Source organism: Callorhinus ursinus, unplaced genomic scaffold, assembly GCF_003265705.2.
Source record: "Callorhinus ursinus isolate GAN/ISIS: 27379988/994484 unplaced genomic scaffold, GSC_fseal_2.0 scaffold3, whole genome shotgun sequence".
Classification (NCBI taxonomy): domain Eukaryota; kingdom Metazoa; phylum Chordata; class Mammalia; order Carnivora; family Otariidae; genus Callorhinus; species Callorhinus ursinus.
Window position 1 is genome coordinate 31,528,302 of NW_027397065.1, and position 17,656 is coordinate 31,545,957.

The 17,656-nt window shown below is 49.4% G+C and overlaps 1 protein-coding gene and 1 pseudogene across 3 annotated transcripts in view; one reads left to right on the top strand and one right to left on the bottom strand.

Moving 5' to 3' along the window:
* Positions 1-943: 943 nt before the first annotated feature.
* NEURL1B (neuralized E3 ubiquitin protein ligase 1B) overlaps positions 944-17,656 on the bottom strand; it is a 40,718-nt gene continuing 24,005 nt past the window's right edge. Inside the window, exons 3-6 of one of the 3 annotated variants that reach the window (XR_012377211.1) lie at positions 10,380-11,099; positions 8,135-8,260; positions 4,950-7,750; positions 944-1,130 (exon numbers count right to left, since the gene is read on the bottom strand). Coding sequence is in view for 2 of the 3 variants with exons in the window: in XM_025867527.2 (XP_025723312.1) it covers positions 7,506-7,750; positions 8,135-8,260; positions 10,380-11,099 (1,091 nt within the window). In the remaining variant the exon portion in view is untranslated. Of the gene's footprint in view, positions 1,131-2,685; positions 7,751-8,134; positions 8,261-10,379; positions 11,100-17,656 lie in introns of those variants that run through there. The other 2 variants (XM_025867527.2, XM_073889878.1) reach the window with 2 other exon arrangements.
* Positions 15,146-16,216, top strand: LOC112819836 (cleavage and polyadenylation specificity factor subunit 5 pseudogene; annotated as a pseudogene).

A 17,656-nucleotide genomic window follows, 5' to 3' on the forward strand; every position in this document is an offset into this window, starting at 1 on the left:
AGATCCTGGGAACTACTTTGGTCTTTGAGAGGCCATATGGAATGGCATAAAGTTACTTAATCTGAGTCTTGGTTTTCCCTTGTATAAAATGGAAGTAATGATGGGACCTACTTCAAAGAGCTAGAGTGGGGAGTCAGAGATGTCATGGATGTCCTTAGCACATAGTAAGTGTTCAGTAGATGATTTGTTATTATCTTTGCGGGAGGATTGTTTGTCCTGCAGGAACCCGGAGAATGAGGGAAAGAGAAGTCTCCATAAAGAACTCTTCTGAGGCTAGCTGTGCTTCCGGCAGTGGAATGGTGAGGGTCGGGGCACAGGCTTTGTACATTGAAGCCCTAGAAAAGAAATATGATGTACCAGGAAGCATGACCCAGGCATTAGTGAAAGCCTGAACAGCCCGGAGAAAGAAGGATGTTTAAATTTTATCACCAAATGATCTGTAGTCTTTATGCCTTGAATTCAATCTGTCCTAGCAGCCTCAGGACCACACTGTTTTGAACATGTCTGTTTATGAGTCTGCCTTCCCCTCTAGATTGGTTGGTCCTCAAGGGCAAGGGCCATGTCATCCTTGGTTTCGTGTCAAGTGTGGGTATGTGACAGAAATTGATTTAGAGATTGGGCTTTTGATCCAAGGGGTCAAAAGACAGATGCCCTGGGACTTTTCCTGAAAGGTTTCTAAAGGGTCACGAAGCTGGTATGATATGAGTGAGGAGCCACTGGAGACCATCTTGGTTACCACAAAGGGAGAGCCTGCCTGAGAGTGATGTCAACCCAGAGGAAAGCAGAACTGAAACAGAGGCAGAAGCCTGATGACATCATGTGAGCACCTGGATCCAGCCATTCCTGAAGCAAGGGTTGACCAGTCTAGTTGTGTAAGTTGTTTCTTAAGTTGTTTTTCTTGAGTTGGGTTTCAGTCTCTTAAAACCCAAAGAGTCTAGATTAGTATGGTCTTTCCCCACCTTTATTTAAAAAAGAAAAAGTCTTGATTATCAGAAGATAGCTATGAAAATGTCCCCTGGCCTAGTAGAAATAAGTGATATCTTTCAGAGGCACATTTTGCCTTAGTTCTGAAACAGGCACATCTAGGGTCCAATCCTTCTTCTACCTTGAAGGGACCCTGGTTTCCTCACCTGTAAAATGAGACCAACATTGTTGTGAAGATTCATCCAGAGAAGTAGGAAAATCGTGGTTTCTTCAGCTTCATAAATGCAACTCCATTTCTCTTACCCCGTTGCTCCCCAAACTCAGTGTCACCAAACCAGACTATTTCAGCAAACCAGGAAAAACAGGCCTGAGCAGCTCCACCTTCTCCCTTCCCCACCCCCCTACTCCTGATACCATGCAAGGTTCCACCCCCAGAAATCTGGGTCCTAAAGCCTGGTCTGGAGGAAGCCCAACCAAACTGGTCAGGCGGGCTTGGCCTCCACTGGAAGCTTGTAGGCCTTTATCTCCACGGTGACTAAATTTGGATCTCAAACTCAGACAATCAGCCTGGGAATTCCTGACGAATTCCAGCAAAGGTTAGCTGTTTTCATTGGTTTTTACAGAGACGGTAGATACTTTTTCCAAGTAACAAGTTTAAAAGCAGTAACTTGTCATTAGAGAAAATTTAGAAAACGGGGAAAAGTCCAATAATACCATTATCCTGACACAGGCCCCATGGAGATTTTTGCTTCTTTCCTGTTGGTTATTCCAACAGTCTTGTTTGGAGGCTGTTGTTTGTTCGTTTGCTTGCTTGCTTGTTTTTACATCCACGAGATCAGAGTGTCTGTGTAGTTTTACGTCTTGATTTCCCCACCATGTTTTGACGTAAACATGTTCCCGGGTTACAAACTCTTTGCTGAGTGCCAGACGCGGTGCCTAGCACATCCCCAGCATGATCTCAGTAATGCTCACACCCATCCTAAAATCAAGAAACCTTACGATTCTTTCTCTGCAGATGAGCAAAGTGAGGCACAAAGAGGTTAAGTGTCTCTCCCAATGTCATGGTGAGGACCAGGCTATCTGGCTTCACGGGCCATACTATTAACTAGGTATACATCTGTATCACAGTTCGTTCAACCTTTCTTAGAGAGATAGAGATGCCCACTGCTCCTGCTTGCCCAGCACTAGTTTTTCACTGGAGACTGCGATTTCCTAGTCTCATTTCTAGGAGAGCAGCTATTGGGTGGAGTTGAGCGCCTATGCTGGGTCTGGCCAATCAGAGGCCCATTATCGCCCTGGCCTCTGTGATTGGCTCAGGAAGGGGCACGTGATCCAGGTGGGCCCACAAGGGGAGGCTGTGGGCTGCGCCTGCGTTGTGCTGCGGCCAGTTGTCTTCGGAACCTGCCTGGGAATGGGCCGCAGCAAAGGAGGACAGAGCGAGAAGCGGGGGGAGAACAAGTCCTGTTGCAGCATTTCAGATTCTGGATCCAGTTGCACCTGAAGTGGGTTCTTGGGTTCATGATACTGGACTTTGCAGTTAGCTGAACTTTTTAATTCCCTTAAACCAGTTTGAGTTTGGTTTCTGTCACTTGCAACCGAGAGTTCTGGCAAGTTCACCATTGCTGTTGGACGTTAGGGTGGCTTATACAATTTTTTTTTTTACCATTATAATGCTGCAATGAACATCTTTACATATAGAGCTTATCCTTGATTAGAACTATTTCCTTGTGATACTTTCACAAAAGTTACTTGGCAAGGCTCAAACATTATCAGGATCCTATGGACATTTTGCAGATTGTTCCCTCAAGGTCGGCAGTATTTTGTACCCCTCACCTTCACTCCCCAACAGTATGTGCAACTGCGATTTTTAAAATTGAGTTCTGAAGAAGCTTTCTTTTTTAACAAGCCAAAGTTGTATTTGTTTTTTAAACAGAAAAATTATGTTAATATAAAACAGATAAAAATAGACAAAACCCAAAACACACAACACACAAAAGCACAACACACAGGACCAGTGCAAACCCTTTCCAACCCACTCCCCCCAAGTTTTAAAACCTTTATTACAGATCCCCAAAGATTAGATTGTATTGGAGAAGTCACAGTATTGAATCAGAAAAATAAGAAAAGAGACATTTTTAAAAAAGGTCTGTATACAGGTAGTGGGGGGGATGGGATGAGAGAGTACACTTCATCACTCCTACATCAAAAACATAATGCAGAAGGGTTTCAGTGATGAGCACATATTTCTAGAATACCACTATGTATGCTAGTCCCCTGCCCACTTTTTAAAGTTGCTTTTAAAAAGGATAAAAAGTGCACAGACACTTTCGTAAGGCACAGACAGATTGGTGTACAAGTCATTTCATTAGGGGCTTGGGGAAGACAATTAAATACCAAGAAATGCCACGTGTTCCTGAGCAGGCGTCCCTCTGCCAGAACTGGGGCAGGGATGGGATTGGGCAGGGGGAGGTTACTGCCTCTCGTTCTCCAAGACTTTGCACAAGCCCATTCTCAACTGGAACTGACGGGGCTCCCCGGGGACCTAGGTATTGTTTCCAGCAACCACTCCCAAGCCTGAAAGTAGCAGGTAGCCCTCTCCCCACGGGTCTCCCTGGTGGGACCTGAGGGTAATCATCCAGCGGTGGGGCCTTTGAGGGTTCTGCCCAAGGCCATTTTGGCAGCAGCTCACTGACAAGGTGCCTGGCACTTCTAATGCAGAGGAGGCTTCTCGAAGCACGCAGCAGGCTCTGGGTCAGGAGAGCAGTCATGGGCACTCACCAGAATAGATCCCCAAAGGCAAGAGAATGGCCAAGAAAGCCCAAAGATTCTGTCCCTAGCATCTCATTACCCTCTAATGTCTCTGCCTCTGAAGGCAGAGCTAGGGTTTTGTCCTCTCTGCTCCGCGTTCCCAGCACCCCACACCTAGTAGGCATGCAGCAGATGCTTGTTGAATGACTTTGTGTGCATGTATATGTGGTGTTTTACCAAACCCCTGAGCCCTTGTAACTTGATTTCGGATTTCTTCCGTAAATCTTTAATGAGTACCTACTATACTAGCACAGGACCCAGCGCTGGAGGGAGCAAATAAAAGTTTAAAAATCTGTCCAGCCCTGGACTGTCTGCTCCCTGCGGCTCTGTCTTCAGGCCCAGTTCCCAACACCGTGTCCAGAACACAGGCCATGCTGATGAGTGGGTGTTTAGCAAAGTGTTATCGCATGTAGAGGGGCAGCTGCCCTGAGCAGCTAAAGCCCAGCAGCCTCCCAGTTCTGGGAATGGACTAGGAAAAGGAGCTTGTGTTGACTTGGAAAGAGCCCAGTTTCTCTGGTGGTTCAAAATAACCAGGCACAAGACCACAACAAGAGAGTATCTTCTGGTCTCCCCCTTCTTAGCCCTAGCGTCCCTGCCTGAGGGGGTGGCAGTGTTGAAGCCCAGGAAGGCGGTGGGACAATGCCCTCAGCCCCTCCCCGAAGTTGCCCCATACGTGCACCCCTGTGTCACCAAAGGAGGCCTTCAGGCTGGACTCAGGATCTCACATAGCTCAGCTCTGCCAGGAGAAGGTGGGCAGCAGGAAGGTGAGCCTGAAAGGAAGGACACTTGTCCTTCTAGGGTATGGGTGGCAGAGGGACCACAGCCTGGGGCTGGAAACCTCCATACAGGCACAGGTGCCCAGGCTCTCTCCAGGGGCTGCCCAGAGAAGTTTCAAGAAAGAAAACTCAAGGCCATCTCAAGCTTTCCGGGGCTTGGGGCCAGGCAGCTGAGAGAGTGGAATTCAGCACCAGACGCTCCTGGGTTTGAATCCCAGCCCTACCACCTATTGCATGTGATCTTATCACTTCACTCACAGGACCTCAGTTCTCTTACCTGTCAAATGGGAATAATACCATGGTTTGTCAATTCTAAATAGCACAGCTGGTTTTTTTTCCCCCCACATTTCAAGTCTGATTAGAATGAATCATATAGCTGTGGTATCTTACAGTTATATTTGCATTTTTTCCCTTAGCGGTACATAAAATTGTGTATTTTACCATCGGTGGTGTTTTAGATGTGGCCCAGTGGGGTAAGAAGACCTGCCTCACAGGATCGATGCGTGGAGACGCCTCTCCAGCCCGGCGCCGCAGCGCGTAATGACGGGAAGTGAAAGAGAGGGCTTCCCTTTCCTCTTTCTCCCGCCATGTGAGGGCCACGTGAGCAGCTCCTCTATAGCACTGAATAAATCACTTTAGAGCATCAGGAAATGTCTGGGTTTTAGAAGATAAACACCCCCTTAATTCCTCTTGGAAACAGGGAGGCTATTTATAGCAGCTGCAGAGCAAGTTAAACAGGCCACCAGCTCCTTTTGATCCAGGTAACAGGTCACCAGGAGCATGGCCCGGTCCACGTCGGGTCCAGGCCCTCAGTCACTGGTTTCCTGGTGGTGGCTGTACATGGCCCTGGCTGGAACCCAGGGGTGGGGGCAGTTAGGAAGGGCAAGAGGCAGCGGAGACCAGCTGCCTCCCGCTGGCTTCGAGGACCACCACAGCTTGTGACTGGCTCAATCCGGTCAGCGGGCACTGCTGCCTGGAGAACCAGGTCTGGTGGGGAGGAGGTCACAAGTCCTCTCCCACGTGGTCTGGGCCCATACATGGGGAAAGTGGAAGGCTCCTGCTGGCCAGACGCAGCTGGGCACTGAGTGCTACCCAGCGTCTCTGGCTCTTGTCCTCCCCAAAAACTTCCGTCACAAAATTTAAAGGTGGGCAAGTTTCCCAGATTCACTAGGGGGACAATAACCAATCAGGGGTTCTTGCAGGGGCAAGAGTGGGGGTTTTGAAGTTGAGATCAGGTCAGAACACTATGACCACTCCAGGCAGAGAAGAAGCAGGTGGTCCAAGGCCTAGAACATTACAAAGACCACCTGGTCTTACAGGCTTTGATTTGATGAGGGCCCAACTGGGCTGGGCTCTGGGCCCCCAGACACCCAGCACACATGTGTTCTACGAATGCAGAAACTGAATGTTCTCCTTTCTCTGCCATCATCTGTGCAGCAGAGGAACAGATTAGGAATTGTAGTAAAAATGTTACCTGTTCTTTGTAGGGTGTCTTGGGCTTTTTAGATGTTATGCTGGTTCTCTCATGGGTTCTGGAGTGGGAAGGTACTGGGCCTCACGTTGGACAGATTGAGAACTGAGAATCAGAGAGGCCCAGGGGCTTCCTTAAAAGTACAGCACAAGATAGGGCAGAGGTTAGGCCCTGAACTGGGGGCAGAAGGGAGGAGCCGGCCTGGGCCAGCCTATCAGACCGGGGGTGGTGTGGGAGTCTGCAGACATGGGCCTCCACAGGGGTGAGGAAGTCGGGGACAGGGCCAGGTCCCAGGAAATGCCTGCAAATGGCTCTGGGAAGGGGGAGAGTCCCAAGGTCAGCATTTTAATGTCTCAGCTCTTAACATCTTAATGATCATTTAACATCTTAGTAATCAGCAGCGAAAGGGAAGCTGAGAATCAGAACCAGTTGCAAGGTCTTTTCTTCCTACCGCCTCCCCGGCAGGCTGTCCTGGTGATGCCCACGGCTGCTGGTGAATGCCAGGCCCGGGCTGACAACACGAATTGTGAAGAGCCGTCTGTGTGATGGGGTGGCCTTTCCAACTGCAGGTGGGTCACCTGCCTCCAGGATTCTTTCTCCCCAGGAAAAGAGAACCTGCTGCTTGCCTTCTTCTTGGGGACAGCAAGGGATGGGACAGACGAAAAGCATCTAGAGGGACCGAGTCAAGGTGCACTATGCTTATTATTAGGCTGTCTGGGGTGAAGGGGTGAAGAGGCTTCTGGGGATGACACCACCCAGAGCTCTCGGTGGGCCGCAGCACCCATCAAAACTCCTCTCCAGGACTGAGGAAGAAACTAAAAAAGCAAATTGTTCTTTTCTGTTCTCCACCCACCTTCCCCCCAAGGCGTTGCTGCTTTGGAGCTGTAAACAATGAGCTATTTTTTCCTTCCCTTAGAAAATCTGAGTGTCCCTTTTCTATACCATCCAAGGGAGTTCTGTTTAGGTGCAGGCTTCATACATTCAAAACCAGCTGACGTTACAGCCCCAGAAAGTGAACAATTTCTAGTCACGCTACCGTCTGGGCTCTGGATTGCACATTCCTTAGTGTTAAATAACCTCCCAGAGCCAGGATCCCTGGATAAATACCTATGCGTTCTCTCTCACTCGTTCGCTCACACACCTTCTCTCTCTCTTCTCTGGCCACTCCCTCCCCTCACCCTCTCTCACACACACTCAACCCAACTCCAGCAAAAAGCATTGCACAGGGAATGCTGTTTCCCAGCCGAGAGGTCACCGAGGGACAGGGTGGTCTGCTAGGCAGTTCCTGAGCTTGCTTTTGGGACGGCCTTTTGGGGGCAAAGCACTTTTGAGCCAGAAGCAGCCCTTGCCTGGGCTCAGACCTCCAGGGCCTCATCTCCATGACTGTCACGCCTTGCCCACCATTGGAGAGTGGCAGATGGGATGGCCACTGCCCTTGGACTCCGTGGTGGCCATAGTGGTTGTCTGGCTCAGGGGGCCTTCAGAAAGGTGACCTTGCTCTGGCCAAGGCCCATTGGCAGGCCAGGCTACGGCCTGTAGATCTTAATGACATCCTTGATGGGTCGCCGGCAGATGGGGCAGCAGGCGCGGGCCTGCCTCTTGAGCCGTAGGCCACAGCTGTGGCACAGACACATATGTCCACACGTGTAGATGACTGTGTCCACTTCCCCGTCAAAGCACACCGTGCACTCGCCATTCTTGCTGCCTGCCGGCTCTGGTGGGGAGAACACAGGGGACACTGGGGGGCTCAGCGGGGAGCTGGGTGCGGTCACTGCAGAAAGGGAGAACAAGACAGACCTTAATAATGTGGTTTTCACGTGGGTTCTTTTGGGGCAACCCCGAGAAGGCAGAGCTTCTATGGCCGAACTTGTGGGGAAACAATTTTGAGAGACACCAATTTGGGGTTTTTCTCCTGGGCTTTGCCCCCTTCCCTACCCTCCTTCCCCCAAGCATCAAGCACCAGGATCACCCTTTGGGATACGACATGGAGATTTCTCCTCCCTCTAGACAACTGTACAGCCATGGAAGGAGAGGATGCAAGGGGGGTGGGGGGAAAAGTGGCCATCCTTGCTTAGCCTCAGGAAGGCTCTGGCACAGCTGAAGGAGCCAGGCCAGCCACCAGCCCCTCCCCCCTCTAGGGTTTATACCTCCTTACCCAGGGATGACTCAGATGCTGAGGAGGACTGGTTGACACTGAAGGCCATATCAGAATCGCTATCATCCTGGGAGCCGCTGAGGGACCCTGATGGGGACGTGGTCGCAGGGCTGGACTGCAAGGTGCCTGAGACCAAAGAGACTCCATCAGGGGCGGTGGAAGGTGAGTCCTGTTCTGCTAGTCCCTGGCTCTTCACTCTTTTGCACCTTAGCTTCCCCATCTGTCTAATGGGGGGATAAGAGTTATCTCCCAGGTTTCTACTTAAGGATTGATGGAATTGTACGTGTGCAGTGGACACCTATTCTTTGCCCGCTCAGCCTCCATTCCTGTTTATTTCAGAAACAGTACCAGGATTTTTTGTTGGGGCACTTACTTCACCCTCACTCACATGATCCAGGCCAGGCCAAAAAGAACTTCCACCCCTTGGTCTCCATGATGGTTTAGGTAAGGCTACATAACCCAGTGAAGGTCAAAGAGGTCTTCATGAGAACACTACAACTGTTGGGAAAGAAGGGACGCATCCATTGGGAGGTAGGTCTGGCACTGTAGCGCCTGCCCGAGAGTGAAGCCAACATAGGGGAAAGTGAGCTTTGGGGATGGGATCCTGATGACATGCTTTTAAAACCTCGACCCATCTATTCCTGAATCCATCCAATATACTCCCAGACTTTTGAGGTATGTGTACCCATACATTTCCCTTTCAGTTTAGGGCACTTTGGGGTTTTGTCACTTGCAACTACAAGATTCCTGACTAGTAGTAGTCAACACGAATGAGTTTTCTCCCTTATGTTCACTGCTGGTTCAGATAATAATGGGTTATTTCTTAGGTGAGAGAGATGTTCCTTCCCTTACCCTACTTGAGGATGGATGGACAGATAATGCAGTGTCAGGGTTGCTGTCAGGTAGAAATCAAGAGGGCAAGTCCCTGGCCTCCAAAAGAAGTCACTTCCATTCTACCTTCTCTTCCTGACCACTCAAGGACTCATCCTGGTTCCTCTGGAGGTGCTGGGGAGGAGGGTAAGGAAGACTGATTCTAGGCTTAGTTCTTGCCAAAGCCCCAATGGGAACTTAGGCAACTCATCTCAGGGTAAATGGTGACTATGTCTTGTCATTCCTTAAAAAACAAAAACAAAAACAAAAAAAACCCAACAAATGATACCACTGCTTCCTTGTTCCTCCTCTGCCTGCCAACAGCAGTCATTGTTGTTACTACGCATTAAACATGCTGAAGGTGGCAGGCACCTGCTGAAAGCATTATATGCACCTCATCATTTCATCCTCATGACAATGCCAGGATGCAGTTAATTGCTCCCTCTGTACACAAAAGGAATCCAAGGCTCAGAGAGGGTCTGTGATTTGCCCAACATCTCCATGGCTGACCAGCTATGTGACTGGGACAGTCAGTTAATCTCTATGTACTCCAATTTGCTTATCTGTGGATGGGATAATGATTTTGGTTTCACAGAGGCATCAGGAGTATAAAATTGAATGAGATAACAGGAAATGTTCATCCTTTCTGTTACCATTTGGACTGACTTCTTGAATCATGAAAGTGGAGCTGTGCTCTCTGGGAACCTTCCCTGACCACCACCTCCATTCTACCAAATGGGAGAGAAGCCCCTCTGCAGTGGCCCACATCACACGGTGCGGCTTTCCATTCAGGTGTGTCTGTAAGCTCCTGCGGGGCATGGCCTATGTCCTGTCCTCTGCCGTGCTCCATCCTGGAGCCCAGGGCCTGGCCCACAGCTGGTGGGTGCTCCGTGTCTATTGGTGGCATGAAGGAAGGCAAAATCATGTCAAAATAAGATGATTCAAGCCTCCATCCCATTTTCTGTGGACGCTGTTATTCTGATGTCCTCTTTTAAGTGTAGTTGTGTTTACTTTTTCTCCTACAACTTACATGCCTCATGTATGTAAAAAATAAATGTGTGATATAGGTCATAACAGAAATAAAAATTACACTGACCATTTACCGACTGCATAAAGCCTTCCAGGCCCTGACCCCAGTGGGAACTGAGGTCCGCGTTGGCAAAGTGTGGGCTTAAGAGCAGCAACATGGACATCCCTGGGACACTTGTTAGAACTGTATTTCGGGGCTGCCCCTACTAAATCAGAAACTCTGGGTGGAGGCGGAAGGGTGCTAATACGTGCTCAAGCCTGGGAAGCGCGCCTGGGCCTCAGTGGTGTGGCTCGAGCTACCCAGCGGCGGCCCGGTGCTATGCGCGCGGTCGGTCGGGGAACTCACCGAGGAGGCGCAGCTGGCCGGCGGCGCCGCCGCGCACGGCGAAGAAGGCCCAGAGCGCCTGCGTGGTGTCGACGCACAGCAGGCGGCCGCGCGGGCGCCCGTTGACGCCCAGGAGCACGTCGCCGCCGGGCCGCAGCGTGAAGCTGAGTGCGTCGCCGCCGCTCGGCACGGGCCCGGCACGCGCAACCACCCAGTACTCCTTGCGGTCGAGCAGCGCGTCGGGGTCGGCCGGCAGCTCCGCTGGTCGGAGCCCGCCCGGGTCGCACGACGTGATGCCGAAGGCCAGCGCGCCGGGCGCCGCCAGCCCCGGGCGGCCCACCTCCACGAAGAGGCTTTCGCCGGGTCGCAGCGGGCGTTCGGAGAAGACAAGCGTGCGGCCGCCGTCGGGCCGCGGCGCGCAGGCCACTTTGCGGTCGGCGGACAGGCTCACGTCGGGTCCGCGCGTCGCGTGGAAGCGCAGGTCAGCCTCGAGCAGCGCCGGCGACGATGCGGGCCGCGGGCGCTCGCGAGGCCCGCACGGGATGGCGGCGGCCGAGGCGTCGGCGGGCAGCGGGCCCGGGGCGCGGCCCAGCGCCAGGTGACCCAACTTGGCCACCACCTGGTTGTTCTCGAGCTCGTTGTTGTCGAAGTTGGCGGCGTCGTGGCTGCTGGGCGGCAGGCAGGCGCTGAAGCGGGCCTGGCTGAGGCGCGCGGGCGTCAGCGTGTCGGCGAATGCGCTCTCTGCCCCAGGGCAGAAGGGGGGTGGTGAGGGTGCGGGCCGCCGGTGGGGAGCCCCCGGCCACCCGCAGGCCTCGGTCCCCCCCCTCCCGCCCCCTCCCCACAGCCCCTCACTTCTTTTTCTAGTTCACGTGTATAGTGATTCAAGAACCACAGGTGCACAGAATCTGAGTAAGCACAATCCTGTGTGACTTCTCTTTGGGATGGGCAGATAAGGCCCTTTCTCCGTTTATTCCTTCCTTCGTCCCTCCATCCCTCCTTCCTTCCTTCACTCTTCCTCCCTCCTCCTTCCTTACCCCACTCCAGAGGTTTTCTCATACTTTGGAAGATGTGAAAACCCTTTATTGTTGGCCTCCCCAACTAGAACATAAGCTCCAAGAAGTGAATCCTTCTGCTCTTTGTGGCCTTATATGACAGGCGCTATTTTAAGCTCCCTTCGCGTGTTATCTGAGTCCTCACACAACCTGTGAGGTGTGTTCTGTTACTACCAGCCATTTCACAAAGAAGGGAGGTGAGGCACAGAGGGGTTAAAGAATGCGACTAAGGTCACACAGCAGCTGGCAAAGCCACAACGAGAACCCAGGCTCTTCAACACGTGCTGACTCTGAAAGAAGGCAGCACAGAGCCCAGTGCCTGGGTGCTGCACAAACATTGAATATGTTAGCTTTCTGCAAGAGATGACCTCATTTTATGGGACAGCAAACTAAGAGTTTTAAGTCACCGTCATGAAAATATTTTTGAATAATTTTTAGTGGGATGAAAACATGTTCTTGATACTACATATTATATAGTTAAGTAAAAAAACAAAATAGTGTTTCATTTAGGTAATACAGGTCTTCATACTTTGGTAGGTTACTTGTCGATTGTCTCCCCAACTAAAATGTGAGTCCTTGCCTGTCTGTTCACCACCACCTTCTCAGGGCTTAGCAGGGTTCTGGGCAAAGACCCTTCATTCTTTATTGTATGAATAAATGAATAAATGAATGAACGAGGTTTCTAGAAGACTGTTACTCAGAGTGGCAACTCTGAGTAACAAATCAGGGAAAGAAAGAAACAGTCATTAAGGTATTGTGAAATTTTTTTAGTGATAAAAATATTCTCATTAACCATAATAAGTAAAGCAAGAAAGTGTTTTTCAAACTTCTGTAACTAGACCCCTGTAGCTAAGATTTGTCATTCTGTAATTTATATCATGGAAAAAACCATTTCTTCCTCTTTAGTTTTCCAAATATAAAATTAAGTCATAATAGTGAATATGCTTTTTCAAAAAGCATGCCCTAGGCCCTAGTGAGAGTCTGATAAGTTACTCCCTACCCCACCTGCAGAAATCCACAGGGCAGATTTTGTAAACTGGCCGTCCACGTTCTGACCTGGCTCACAGAACTGTTTGTTTGGCCTACTGGTATATTATCCAGTATTTATATAATAAATATGTATATTACAAGTCTTATCAGAAAACCCCAATATTTTAAAAAATCTTTTTCACTTACTAGTTAATAATGTGGGAAAACACCAATGATATAAATTAAGTGAACAAAAGAAAATACAAAACAATATATTATTTGATTCCAATGGTGTGGGCAATGTATGTATAGGATGCATAGGAAAAATACAGGAAGGATATACATAACAATGTGAGGGTGGTTATCTCTGGATGGAAATTTGCTTCTTTACAGTTTTTAGATTTTCTCACTTTTCTCTAGTGAACATGTATTGGTTTTGTAATCAGAAAAAAAAGGCACATATAAAAGACTAAAACAAGGTTTTCTGTTTTTTTGTTTTTTTTTTAAGACATTTTAGATAAGTGGATGTTTCTGGTATAGCATCCACTTCTGGTGGAGCCTCCTGGTGTGATGCACTCTCCCAGGGCTCTCTGTCCTACGCATCCTGCTGGGCCAAGCCAAAAGGCACTGGCCGTGGCTCGCCCTGGGTCTCTGCCCTTGCCAACGTCTGCTTCTGTCCCCCACCCCAGTGCTCCTCCTCCTTGCCCCACCAGCTCTACATAGGAGTCCATCCTTCAGTGCAGCATTCTAATTAAGAGCATGTCCTGTGGAGACGGTTCAGGTCCTAGGTTCAGCCCTTCCTGGCTTTGTGACTTCAGGTAAGTCAATCTCTCAGAGCCTCAGCTTCCTCAGCTTAAAATGGAACAATCCTGGTCCCCCTCCCTCAGGTTGTTACAGAGATGAAATTAGATGTTTTTATGAATAGTGTAGCACAGAACATGGGACAAAGTAAGTGCTCAAAACATGTTAATTATTATCATTATTCCTTCAATGTTTTTTGAACAAAATGTATAGAGCACTTGCCATGTGCCAAATGCTGTGCTGGGTGCTGGGTGAAGAGAGGTGAACAAGCAAGCACAGCTCCTGTGTCCATGGAACTCCCATCCCAGTGGGAGAGACAGACTTTAATGAAGCATCGGACATAAAACTGTGTAAGTACAAACTGTGATGAGTGCTACTAAGAGCCACCGTCCTGCACGGCTCTTTAAAATGAGCATGTTTCGGGCGCCTGGGTGGCTCAGTCGTTGGGTGTCTGCCTTCGGCTCGGGTCATGATCCCGGGGTCCTGGGATCGAGTCCCGTGTCGGGCTCCCTGCTCAGCGGGAGGCCTGCTTCTCCCTCTCCCACTCCCCCTGCTTGTGTTCCTGCTCTCGCTGTCTCTCTCTGTCCAATGAATAAATAAAGTCTTTAAAAAAAATAAAAAAATAAAATGAGCATGTTTCAGTGGGGGAACTCAGACTCTGAAAGGCATGGTGAGTTACTCCACGTCACGCAACCAGAGAGTGACAGGACTGGAGTTCTGAGTGTAAAAGGGGAACTTGGTCAGAAGTGAGGCCACAACGGGTCTTTGTGACAGTGAAGATGGAGTGAAGACCTGAAGGCCAAGGGGGTAGAGTGGTGCCTGGAAAGTGGGGTATAACCATTCCAGGCAGAAGGAATAGATTGTGTGAAGGAACAGCATTTCTGAAGTGAAAGCTTAATCTGCGAGCCTGGTGTAACAACATATGTGACAGCATTTAGCCTGATACCTGGCACACAGCAGCCCCTCAGAAAAGGTTGGTTCTCCTCACTTATCTCTATGCAAGGAGCTTTGTCCCCATCAGGCATTGTCCCTGAGTGAGACAGGCCCAAGACGGCACAGTGCTGGCCTAGGCCTGACACTTCAGAATCCACCTCTCAAAAGATTCTCTGTGGAGAACCAGAAATCCCACAATACCAAGAGGCCCCCAAGGGAGCTTATCAAGATTTCCTAACTTCTAACCTGTGATTTGCCTCCAAACTCTCTAGACCTGATGAAAGTATATACAGATATTTTTTTGAGACCCTACCTACCAGATGCAGTTCCGTGCATTATCCCTATCAGTCCTCACCACTATCTCATGTAGCTCTGTGGAGTGGGCACTTTTCACAGCGGGAGAGCACCGAGGCTCTGAGAAGTGGAGCGAGTTATTTAAGGTCGCACAGCCAGGGGTGACATTAATGGGATTCCTTCTCAGGCTATAGGACTCTAAAACCAGATCCCCTGACCACTAGCAGTACTGCATCCAAAGTTCACCTTTGTTCCACTCTTAGAGGTGCCAGCACGTGGACTCAGCCTCCAGCCAAGTGGCTCTTGGAGTTGCAGTCCCCACAAGTCTAATATGACCCCTAAGAGAATGAGTCCGACAGGTCTGCCCCCACCCCAAACATCTGAATAGCAGTCCCAGGCCAGGCACAGGGGAGACTGGGGTGGCTAGGATTGGCTCCACAACCTCCCACTCTCCCTGGGCCATGTCCAGAGCCTGGCTCCGGATCTGGGAGAAAGCTGGATTCTTTCCTTTCCCTAGCTCTCTCAGGTCAAATATGTCTGGGACTGGAAGTAGAACAGAATTTATGTCTCAAGAGAAACCGTATTTGTGTGAAGACGAAAGAAGTCTAGAAGAATTAGAGAAAGGGCCATCCATCAGTCACTTCATTATCTCCAAAGGTGATTCAGGATATGCACTAGAGGCAGAAGGGGCAGGGTATGCTCAGAATGGATGTAAGGCAAGGAAAAGAGGAATCAGGAATGACTCCTGAGGTTTTGGACCAGTCAACCAAGTGGGTGGTGCCCTTCAATGACAGTGGGGATGGCTGCCTGAATGTGTTCGGTGTGGAATGCCTTTTGGATGGCAGGAGGAGATGTGAGTAGGTAGAGGGAAGTCTGGACTTCAAGGGAGGCATCAGGGCTGGGAATATGGACTTGGGAGCCAACATCCTAAAAATGGGATTCAAGGCCTGGTGACAGGCTTGGATCATCATCTGGAGAAAGGGTAGATGGGAGAAATGGTCTTGCTTTATGATGGCTTGTTAAACTCCACAGATGTTTTGTACACTTTTCTACATGCATATTGTATTACATGATAGAGAAGAAAGCTGACAATAGAACCCTGGGGTTCTCAGCATATGGAAACAGGCAGGGAAGGAGCCAAAAAAAGAAGCCAAGGAGGAGCAGCCCAGGGAGGCAAGAGGAAAACCAGAGGCTTGTGAAGCCAGGAGGCATGAGCAGGTCAGAGAGGCAGGGAGAGAGCACCTGTGCCAAAAGTGAGAGGCCAGGTAAGAGGAAGAGGCTGAGCTCTGGATCTGGCAGCCTGAAGTCTGGTGAGATAATGAGGACAGCTTGGGAGCAGCCAGACTTCAGTGCATGAGGCAGGAATTGGATAAAATCATTGTGAGGAGGTGCATGAGTTCCAGCTACCCCATGTGTCACTGCTGCAGTTGGGAACAATTTTCTTCAAAGTACCTGGTGGTGAACTTAACCCAGGAGAAGATGAAATTGAAGGACTAAAATGCTGACAGAGATACTGGTCATCAAGATCAAGTCCTGCCAGACTGGGTCATTGCTAATTGCATTGGTAACTGGTAGAGACCAAATTTAAACCTCCTCAGTATCCAGTTTTTCCTGTACATATTACAAAGCCTAAGGAACATAAGTTGTTTTTGGTTCAACTTCAAGAGGAAGCCTTGTTTATAGTCCCTAAAAATTACAAGCTGGTAGTTATATCATTGTTTGAATTGTATGACAATGCACCAGGCTTATGGATCCATCATTTCTTGTCTCCTTCAACTTCTGAACAGGTTCAGTTTTATATATAGCTGAATTCTGTGCAGTGGTGAAACAAGCACACAGCCATACACAGTGTAGAATAAACATGGTAGAAAAGTCTTTGGGGGGGTTATTTCTTTCCCACTCCCCAAATTGCTATCCACTTTCTACTGTTTGAATAGTAGAGTTAATGTGGAGAACCATATTCTACATGGCCACGTATCCATATATATATAAATGGTATAAACAAATGTGATATATAATTTACTACTGTTTCTGCTCGTACTTCTTTGTACATTAAAGAAAGTGGACTTCTTTATTTTAAATTTCACATTAAACTTTTAAAATTAAAAAATACATATTACTGGGATGAGCTAAAGAGGATTGGGATGAGGGAGGTGGAGAGGGTGGCAAAGATGTTTTTGAGAAACTTTTGCTCTGAAGAAAGCAGGGAAATGAGAAAGTAGCTGGTGGAGGAGATTGCCAACGGCATTTACAAATATATATATATTTACTTATTTGAGAAAGCACGAGCCAGAGGGATGGAGGGAGAATCTCAAGCAGACTCCATGCTGAGCACAGAGCCCAACATGGGGCTCAGTCACATGACCCTGAGATCATGATTTGAACCGAGATCAAAAGTCAGAAGCTTGACCAAATGAGCCACGCAGGTGCCCTAAGGAGATATATATATATATATTTTTTTTTTTTAATGGAAACCAGACCTCTTGTGTGTGCTCATGGGAATGATTTTGTGGGGAGGGAGAAAGGGAGGGTGGAGAAAGGGACAAATGATAAATGATAGGAGCAATGTCTCCAAAGAGGCAGGAGGTACAGGAGCAGAGCTCCTTCAGCCCTGGCCACAGGAGGGCTTACAGCAGGGCAGGGGTATTGGGGCTTTAGAAGGAAAGATGCAGATGCCAGGTCTGTGGGCCACTGAGCCCATGCTTTTCCAACGGAAGAAGACTGGACCAGGGGAGACAGGCCTCCATTGGACCCTGTCTGGTCCTGGATGTGACTTCAGTTTCCTTCTGTAATGTGAGGACCTTCACCCCTGTCTCATAGGTCCATGGGAAAGGTTAATGACAGATCTGTGGAATAACAATGTACTTGGCCCTGTGCCTGGCACAGAGTAGGCCCTCAGGAGCCTGGGAAACCACATTCCTTCAGGCCACCCTGCCAGGCAAATACCTTACTATCAGGCAGGGAGTTGGATGCTGGCCTAGACTGGAGAGAATACATAAACTGCAAAAGCCAGTTTCCCTGTGCTGCTCCCCACTGAGGCTCTGGATGAAGCCACCTGCAGCCATTCCTTCTGTGTGATGTGGGGTGTTCACAGGTCCCATGCTGAGGCACCCCCCCAGGGTCCTGGGCCCAACCCCCTCCCTTATCATGACCACTTATCAGCTGGGTGACCTTGGGCAAGTCCCTGCCTCTCTCTAGGGCTCAGTTTACTCATTTGAAGCATGGGGTGGCACATTTGACCTCTAGGCC